General features: G+C 32.6%; 2 protein-coding genes across 2 annotated transcripts; both read left to right on the top strand.

The window, feature by feature from the left end:
- Nucleotides 1-848: 848 nt before the first annotated feature.
- Nucleotides 849-4,092, top strand: LOC145159905 (RNase L inhibitor protein-like protein). The gene is made up of 10 exons (XM_079078961.1): nt 849-1,042; nt 1,149-1,177; nt 1,291-1,343; nt 1,675-1,740; nt 1,831-1,871; nt 1,948-2,084; nt 2,271-2,361; nt 2,919-2,990; nt 3,313-3,428; nt 3,795-4,092. Exons 1-10 carry the CDS (start codon nt 966-968, stop codon nt 3,905-3,907), a joined length of 795 nt encoding a protein of 264 aa, XP_078935087.1. The 5' UTR covers nt 849-965; the 3' UTR covers nt 3,908-4,092.
- A 1,065-nt stretch (nt 4,093-5,157) lies between these two features.
- On the top strand, nt 5,158-8,693 carry LOC145159904 (uncharacterized). Its single transcript, XM_079078960.1, has 5 exons — nt 5,158-5,626; nt 5,871-7,144; nt 7,242-7,415; nt 7,514-7,665; nt 7,744-8,693. Exons 2-5 carry the CDS (start codon nt 5,887-5,889, stop codon nt 8,239-8,241), a joined length of 2,082 nt encoding a protein of 693 aa, XP_078935086.1. The 5' UTR covers nt 5,158-5,626; nt 5,871-5,886; the 3' UTR covers nt 8,242-8,693.
- Nucleotides 8,694-9,638: the final 945 nt, after the last annotated feature.

Below are 9,638 nucleotides of genomic sequence, written 5' to 3'. Positions count from 1 at the left end.
GGTAAATGACTATAACTACAAATTCTTATGGGAAGTTAAGTCAATTTAATTATTGTTAGTGAAATCTATTCCCATTGATAGCAATATCTATAATAGAAGAGAAAAAAAATCATTATGTACCATTGTTATTTATTTTCAAATTAGCATATGTAAAACATTTAGTTAGCAAATGTAGAACCTTTGATAGTGACATAGAACCTTCGGTCTCCAAATCACTAGTTGTGAAACAATTTGTGATACGATTACATAAAAGTTAGTAGACACACAACCTTCGATTTCCAAATTAGCATATGTGACACATGTTGACACAATTTGTTATACAATTTCATCTAAGTTACCTAATGTGAAACTTAAGTTTCTAAATTAACTAGCACATATACAATCTAATATATATATATATATATATATATATATATATATATATATATATATATATATATATATATATATATAACCCGTTAAACATTCAATTATTTTGAAACATAAAAAATACATATACAATACATCTTTTAACGGTAAACAATTCAAATGAATATTCTACATAATTAGTCCAAAAAATATTATAACTTTTTAATAGTAACGATCATAAGATCGTAAATTACGATATGATTATACAATCCTATCGTAATCTTACTGAAACAAAAAGTTACTCCAAACATATAATGTCATCAAATATAAGTTTTTTTTTTTTTTTTTGGAAAATTATGATTTTTCAAAAAAAAAAAAAATCAATTATCCAAAGATTACCAACATATGATAAAATAAAAATATCATGAAAAAAATTGAAAAGATACGCAGGGGTTTTTAAAGATAAAAATAAAATTTAAGTTTAAGAAAAAAATAAGGTATAGTATTGTCGATCATCAAAGCAGTCATTATCGGCGACACCATTCTCTGTCTCAAGGGTAGCGACCTAAGAACAGAACTGAGGCAGTCTGTACAACGGCCTATCGGTTGTTATCGAAATGGGCCACAATAAGTCTAGGAAGTTCAAAAATCATCACGCACAAGGTCAATCCAGCCGGACAAATCAACTAAATCGGTAATTTCACTCTTGATTACTAGCTTTATATGTTTTTTTTTTTTTTTTCAAATTCATTGTGTATCTCACAATTTTGCCCTTGTTTTTAATCATACCTTTTGTTTAGTGAAGACGAATCTCTCCCTGCTGATCCAGGTATATCTTTTAGCACCAATAATTTCTTACAAACCCTTTTGAGTATGATTGTTTACATAGAAGAGAGTATTTTGTGCTCAATAGAGTTTGATACATATTCACTAATGTTGCAGAAACTGAAGAAGAGTCAAGTATGGTGGTATCCAAAATTCAGCTAGCCATGTGGGTATGTTCATGTACCTGATTGGAATTAGTCATAGGTTTATCTATGAGAATCAATATTTGATTTTGTGCTTGCTGCAAATATTTCTACTTTACTTGTTAAACAGATATATTGTAAGTTGAAAACTAATAGAATGTTGGCTTACAAAGAAGATTGTTTACTACATCAAACTTCATAACAAGTACTATGTCCAGATTCAAATTTTCATCCCAGGAAATTCACAAATTGAAATCCATTCACTTAATAGATACTTTGTACACCTTTCCAAAACAGTTTTCTTTCTGCAAATGAATTATATGTAATGTTTTCTGATGACTGAGTTGTGTTGCTTCAGGATTTTGGTCAGTGTGATGTTAAAAGGTGTACAGGGCGCAAACTAGCTAGATTTGGCCTGTTGAAAGTATGTGTGTGTGTGTGTGTGTATACATATTTTTTACACTGTTAGATTTCCTATATTACTTCCATTTGATGATTGAACAATTTTATGCAGGAGTTGCGAGTAGGAAATGGTTTTGGAGGCATTGCATTAAGGTATCTGAATATTTAGTTGAAAACATATAAATGTAGTGTTTTTGTGATTATCTTAATGAATTTTCCTTTGTGATAGTCCTGTTGGACAGCAGTGCATCTCAAGGGAAGATTCAGAGCTGATAAAAAGGAAAGGTTTAGCAGTTGTGGATTGTTCTTGGGCACGATTGGATGATGTCCCTTTTACAAAGCTAAAATGTGCTGCTCCTCGTTTATGTAAGATCTTCAAACACTTTTATTTGTTATTAAACTGAACATATAGAGTATAGACATTTGTTGTGGGATGCTCATGGAGTATGCGAGTAATCCTTTTAAATCTCCACTGATTTTTCAAGCTATGAAACTCAATATTGTTGCTATCTTTGTTCTAAATTGATAGATTGGTTGCAAATTGAAATGCAGTACCATGGTTGGTGGCTGCAAATCCAGTAAATTATGGTCGACCCTGTGAGCTATCTTGTGTTGAGGCTTTATCTGCAGGTTTAATCATATGGTAACTACCTCTATCCCTTTCTAACTTTCTATGGTGTCCATTTTAGTAATTAAGCATGAGCTCAAACTCTTACTAATATCTTACAGATAAACAGTCGTATACAGGTTTAAATATTTGGTAAGTAACTACCCTTCAAAATTTTATATATACTTAAAATAAATCTATGGTTACATGTACTCAAAAGTCTCAATCTCTAAAACACACTGAAAATTTTCAAGAAAAACAAGAGAATTGAAGAGAGAATCAGGAAGTCAACTATGGGTCAATAAGGTTTTAATGCTATAAGAGAGTGGAAATCAAACTGATTACACTTTTTGAATGTAAAATGGAGGAAAACATGTCAAGATTATGTGAAAACACATGTTTTACAACATGAATAACCATTAATCATCTTCTTTGTTGTTATAATTTGTAAATTTATAGTGAAAATTTGATGGATTTGTTGTTAACCTATTGGAATAAATATGTTATAATCATCTAATTTATGAAGCCAATAATGTAGCTCATTAACATATTTGTTTATAATTTCATTTTTTTTTAATGCATGTCTCCAATAGTGGTGAGGTAGAAAATGGGGAGTTGTTGCTAAGCAAGTTCAAGTGGGGTCATTCTTTCTTGTCCCTCAACAGGTATTTTAATTACCTTCTGTATTATTATTATTATATTTTTTCTAATATATATAAAATGAGGGTATTTTTGTCCTTTAATAAAAGAGAAAGAAAGAATGGAATTTTGGATTCATTCCAACCCTCCCTAGGAATGGTGAAATCTATAAAAATGGAATTTGAAGGAATTCAATTCCGTCCATTTGGCAACCAAACACGTCATTTGAATGGAATCTTGAATTCCAATTCCGATGGAATCCACAAACCAAAAACACCTTTAAAACATGGAATTTGCAGATACCTTATGAATACATGTATTTCATATGGTGAAAATTGTGCAATTCAGGGAACTTTTAAAGGCATATTCCAAATGTGAGAATAGTGCTGAGATTATTAATGTGCAAAATTCATGGCTATCTGAGCAAACTTCAAAAATTCCCAAGGCTGTGCCAAAGGAAGAAGGTATTTTTCATAAACTTTTCTTCTTTTCCTTTTTTAAAAATCAAAATTCATCCACTCTTTTTTCCCTTTTTCTTGGTTTTATAAATAGTTAATTGGTTAAATAGTATTGCAAAATGGGCAATGCTAGAAGAAGTATCATCCCCCGATGCAAAAATTTTATAAAAAGTGTCGATTAAAACCGTTATATTTTCTGATTTTGGTTTATGCAACCAATATTCTTGGGTTGTCCGATTGCAAAACATCAATTTATTCAAAATAATATATATATATATATATATATATATATATATATATATATATACCCGTTCTTACTCATTAACACACAATCAAAGTCTCATTCATTGTCACTGTTTGTTTTGTTTACAGTGGTAGGTGATGAAGTGGATAGTGAAGATGAAGGATCGGATGATGGACTTCCACCTCTTGAACGAAATGTGAACCATATTACTTTGGATGAAAGTGATACCGAAAGTGAGTAGTGTTAATCATGGTAGATTTGTCTCTAAGATTACCAAAAAAATTGATATATAGCTTGTCTTAACTTTTGTTTTGAATCCTTTCATACTTGAATAGAACAATTACTAATTTTACTAGGTTAGTTTGTAGTCTTGACTCTTAAGTATGCAAGTTTTGATTAATCTCCAAACTTTTATTGAAAATTCCACTTAAAGTATTTATAACTTTATCATGTCATATTTTCGTTATTGTTTTATGAGTTAAATTGTGAAAGAATTTGATTATTATGATATTAGACTTGTCTAATTTTCATTTGGTTGGTTGGTTCATAGAAAACATAAAATTAATATCAACGGGGTTAAGTGGTAACAAAACCCTTTATTGGCTCTAAATATGTTTCGCTCATTAGCTTCTTGCTAATTCTATAAATATCAATGGTTCCAAAAAAAAGGAATCAACATGACTAATCTAAAGGTCACAAAAGAGTCGATGGAACCTAAAATTGAAGTCAATGACCTTTTGGTAAATTTGAACTAAATTCAATAATTTGATGATCCTTATTAAGTAGGTTCGAGTCTAGAAAACCAACTTTGGTTTGAAAATTAAAATAATTTAAAAATATTTATGAATAACTATATCTAATTATTAAAAAACATCAGTTAGTAATTCAATAAAACTTGTTAGCATTTTCTAAAATTCGGTTTTTATAAACTTAAATTGAACTTAAATATAAATATAAATTTATTATCCCTTGCAATCTTATTATCATATGATTTATTATTTTTTTTATCGGGATATTTACAAAAATGACTACATATTTTATGAGATATATAAAAATGACTTAACTTTTCAAGATTTGCTAAAATGACCATAATTCCCAATGATATATAATGTTTTTTTTTTCTCATCTGCATCAATCATTTTTTTGAAAATGGGCTAATATCATAAAATGACAACAAATAATACACAATTCTATAGGTTACTTATTTTTTATAACTTTTTTGTCCAAAATTTGAATCCAAAATGTATTTTTTTATCATAAAAATACTTTTAATATGACATAAATTTAGTTCGAAATAAATTCAAATAACATCCATTGTGATTTATTGCAGTAGTCATTTTGATAAAACTGAAGACAAAAAACAAAATTATTTCTCCATATCCAAAAATTTGAATGGTTGTTTTTGTGATTACTCAATTTGTTGATAAAATTAGGAAAATAAAATATTTTTAAAAATAAAATAGGTTTGGGTCTGGAGTGACCGGAGTGCTTTGCATTCCGTGCCAATAGTCTCATCGCGTTTCGCACAAAACGTAGACGCAAAAACCCTAAAAATAAAATAAGATAGAGATATACGACTACTTCCGTCTTACCCTATTCTTCTCCGTTCCATTAGGAGAACGAACAAACGCCATTTTAGAGCTGCTTCTTATGCACACCATTTCTCCTAATTCCATAGCAAAAATCCTGTTTTTGTTTTCAAAGTTTTTCAATCTATTTTATTTTTCCAAAACAATTTCTTTGTTTACAGGCACTTGAAACAGAAACGCGATTCGTGCCCTAATCCATGATTTTTTCCCTCTTTACTGTTGCTAATTTCTTGATGGTTTTCTAGGTGTTCTAGATTTTCCTGATCGTTGTTTTTGTGTGCTAGGGTTTCACTTTTTGCACCTACCGATTAAGTGTGGGACCTACTAAATCAGTGTTATTCTTCCGAGGATTCGTCTGGTCGACCACCATTGTAAGTTCTCTACTTCACGCTCTCTCGATTTAATTCTTGCATTTATATTATTCGTTTAATTTACGTCGACAAGTTTTCGGATGGGAATTCGTATCGTTTATCCTTCCAGGAATGAGGGTTATATGTAGAAATTGGCTTGTTCTAGTTTTATGAAGGAAGTTATCTATATCATTTGATCATTTCATGTTCGTATGTTGAAATTACATTCTGCAACATGATTTTTGTTTCTTTGTTTGATCTTAAGGTTCAGGTGTGGAAAAATGGGAGAAAAGTCTGATACTAAAACGGTGTCTTCACCATATGTTGTCCTTGAAAATCGACCCCTTGATCAATGGAAAGTAACTGAATTAAAAGAGGAACTTAAGAAACGGAAATTAATGACAAAGGGATTGAAAGAAGACCTGGTTAAAAGGTTGGATGAAGCAGTTCGTTCTGAAATAGATGATGCTAAGAGAAACCTTGAGGATGACCTAAACAATGAGTCCCACTCTGATGATGCAACAGCTGTCCCAGTTGTTACAGAGGATACCACTGATGCCTTGGATGACACCATGGGCAAGAATGAGGACTTAGAGAAAGATGTTAAGGAGTTAAATAAGGAAAAAGATGGTAATGAGGGTTTAGAGAAAGATAATGTGGGATTAGATAAGGAAAAAGATGGCAATACAAGTGTTCAGATGGAAATGGATATGGTTCAGGCTGATGATGGTTTAGCTGAAAAAATGGTTACAGAAGGTGAAGAAGGTGGCATTGTGTCTACACAAGTGGAATCTTTTCAGGTAGTTGAAGAGATTTCAGTAACAACAACCACCGAAACCACTGTTTTGGTCTCTGAGGGTACTGTAGATGAAGGGTTTAATGTGAAAGAGTCACAGGTGGTTGGAAACAATGGGGATTCAAAGGCTGAATCTCAATCACCTAAAGAAGAACAAGCTGAGGTCAGCAACCAGGTAACCGAGGTCAGCCAAGTAATCTCTGATTCTATTTCTGTTGATACTACTATCTCCAATTCTGAAAAGAATGAACTAAAGGATAATGTAATTGCTGATGATGTGAAATCAGAGGTAGATGTTAAGCCTGAAATGGTCTTAGATGGTAGCAAATCAGAACCAGTTGACATTGATAATGATAATGTAATTGCTGCTGATGTCAAGTCAGAGCAAGTTATTGAACTTAAAGTGGTGAAAATGTCAACCAATGTTGTATCAGTTGAAGAAGTTGATGAACCACTTAAGGACAAAATCACTGATGAAAGTGTTGATATTTGCAAGAAAAGTGATAGTGGGGATGTGGGCTCTTCAGAGAAGTTGAATTTGGACAGAAGTTCTGGTGATGATTCAATGGAGGAAGATGTCCAAGAAAGCAAACAGATTGACTCAAAGTTTACTCCTAATGAAGTTGGAGATATAAGTGGGAAAATTGAAGTAAAGGAAGATGATTCTGTTGATGTTATGGTTGTAGATGACAAGAATTCTGCTCCTGTTGAAGATGTAACATCCACAAAAAGAAAACCACACAGTAAGTTATTCTTCTCCCATTAGCAATTAAGTTGTTCTTTTTGCATTAAGTCAAAAAAGAAAATGGTCATGAATTTAATAAATTTCTTTGATTACAGTGTTAGCAGAAAACAGTGAAGTAGTAAAGAGGCGAAGGTGGAATTCTGAACAACAGTTAACTAATAATCATTCTGCTGTTACTACTCCTAAAGATACAATTCAGACTCCAGTTAAACGCATATTTTCAAGATCCGAGTCTAAAATTGATCAAGAATTACCCAAAGAACGTATTGGTATGTTATCAGCTTTGTTTATTCTTTGTAATTTGGGATTAAAAATATATGTACTTTGATATTAAAATCTTTTTGTTTGTTTTGATTTTTGAATGCAGTTCCACCTTCATCAAAGATTCCAACTAATTCTCTTCGAATTGATAATTTTTTGCGCCCTTTTACTTTAAAAGCTGTGCACGAACTTCTTGGGAAAACAGGGACAGTTGTCAGTTTCTGGATGGATCATATCAAAACCCATTGTTATGTTACAGTAAGTTGTTGACTCATAGTTTAAGTAAAAAATAAATGTTTGATTATTTGTCAAATAAATGTTTTTTTTTTGGTGTAGTATGCATCTGCAGAAGAAGCAATAGAAACTCGAAATGCTGTATGCAACCTACAGTGGCCAGTGAATGGTGGACGCCTTCTGATGGCTGATTTTGTGGATCCACAAGAGGTTAAGAATCGGGTCGACCCACCGCCACCACCACCTCCAGCCACCACCATGCAACCACCACAGCCCTCTCCTCGACTACACGTTCAGAAACAACAGCAGCAGCAGCTTCCTCCTCCACCAGCTCTAGCCGCCATGCAGCCGCAACATCCCTCCCCTCGACTACATGTTCAGAAACAACCACAGCAGCTTCCTCCACCACCTCCGCCACCGGTAAGGGAGGTTGCCGCCCTTCCTCCACCACCAGCACCTGCACCACCAGTTGATCCTCCGATTGTTACATTGGATGATCTGTTTAGGAAGACAAGAGCCACCCCTCGTATCTACTACCTACCACTTTCCGATGAACAAGTGGCGGCAAAGATGAAGGGGAAAGCACCTGTAAAGGAGTAGGAGGAATCAAGCTCCTTCTGAATCTGTTTGGATGATGGATTGGATATAGCTTATTTTAGAAGAATGAAAAGAATGAACAATGTAAGATGATAATGGTAGAGTAGTAGAGTATCATCATATAATCCACATGTTTGCAGGTCTGCAGGTGTTACTTGCTTTTGCGTTTAGGAGGGAACTGTTCCAGTCCAGCAATGCATTGCAATGGTGGGCCAGGAGGAGCTGCTGATTCGTTGGTTGGTTGACCGGTCAATGGACTTTTTGTTTTTTTGTTTGTTTTGTTTCTGTGACTTTGAGTGAGCAGCCCATTTTGATCAACACAGATTGTTTCTTGTCATATGTCATATGGATCAATCGATACTAGTTTTACTTTGGGCTTGGACAAAGTTCTGTTACTTTGCTTGTGTTTTTACTTTTTACTTTTTACATCCGACTTGACAGGCTTGTTAGGGCTACTAGTTGTGTTGGTTTATGCTTGTTTGCTTCATTTTCATTATAATACTTGATGATGATATATGTCAAAATTTGGAACTAAAGCATGAGCACAAACATCTTCACAAAAATCATCTAGACCTATATTATGTTTATACGTGATTTTTCTGTGAAAATAACTCTTAACGTTTCACCCAATAGTTCAAGAGTCTCCTTTACTACTTTAAGTCCGGCTTGAACCAATAGATTAATGATACGAGTCTCACATCATGTATGAAGAAAATAAACCGTCCAAAATAGGTTTTAGGTAGCGTTTGGTGTATGGGACTGGACAGGACAAAACAAGACTCTTTCAGATGACGCTTGGTATGGATGGAACAAGAACAAAAGTAGTTGTTGACCAAGTCAAATGAGACTATTTTATTAGATTTTAGCTCCACCAAAAAAGGTGGAACAAGAACAATTTGACACAAAATACCCTTAAATATTTTTCTTCTCTTCCTCGTTTATTATTCTACCACCGCTTTTTATTTCTGTTCATCTCTTACATTTTCAATTGTTTCTTCAAAGAGGCTTCAAATTGCAGAGAATAATTCATTAATAGCAGCGAATACAACATCAATTTCATTGATGCTCTCTTTTTATATTTTATTATTTTAATCTGATTTCTTATTTGTGATTATAGATTATTATCTTCCATGTCCCATTTTAATATTTATTCACTTTTCCTTTATAAGATTAATGATGTATAACTATTCCCCATAACAACCGCCAAAGGGAATTCCAATATGCTACAAAGGTGTGTGTAAAATGTTTATATATAAGTATTCTTTAATAATATTACTAGAACGTCACTTACAAGTATTATATCCGAAAGCAAATTGGAAACGGTTTATAATTTTTTTGATAAATACAAGGTTAATTTAGTAATTTTACAATCTTGTTCCATCGATTCCTAGCCTTATCAA

Source organism: Lactuca virosa, chromosome 2 (assembly GCF_052849685.1).
Source record: "Lactuca virosa cultivar CGN04683 chromosome 2, Lactuca_virosa_CGN04683_v6, whole genome shotgun sequence".
Taxonomy (NCBI): domain Eukaryota; kingdom Viridiplantae; phylum Streptophyta; class Magnoliopsida; order Asterales; family Asteraceae; genus Lactuca; species Lactuca virosa.
Note: the sequence above shows the minus strand (reverse complement) of the source record. Positions and strands in the feature narration are given on the sequence as shown.

Excerpts from the sequence above, each read along its gene's own strand:
- LOC145159905 (XM_079078961.1), top strand. The coding sequence starts at position 966 with ATGGGCCACAATAAGTCTAGGAAGTTCAAAAATCATCACGCACAAGGT. Across the intron at positions 1,043-1,148 it reads CGGACAAATCAACTAAATCG|TGAAGACGAATCTCTCCCTG; the intron begins GTAATTTCACTC and ends CCTTTTGTTTAG. Across the intron at positions 2,085-2,270 it reads ATGTGCTGCTCCTCGTTTAT|TACCATGGTTGGTGGCTGCA; the intron begins GTAAGATCTTCA and ends ATTGAAATGCAG.
- LOC145159904 (XM_079078960.1), top strand. The coding sequence starts at position 5,887 with ATGGGAGAAAAGTCTGATACTAAAACGGTGTCTTCACCATATGTTGTC. Across the intron at positions 7,145-7,241 it reads CACAAAAAGAAAACCACACA|TGTTAGCAGAAAACAGTGAA; the intron begins GTAAGTTATTCT and ends CTTTGATTACAG. Across the intron at positions 7,666-7,743 it reads AAACCCATTGTTATGTTACA|TATGCATCTGCAGAAGAAGC; the intron begins GTAAGTTGTTGA and ends TTTTTGGTGTAG.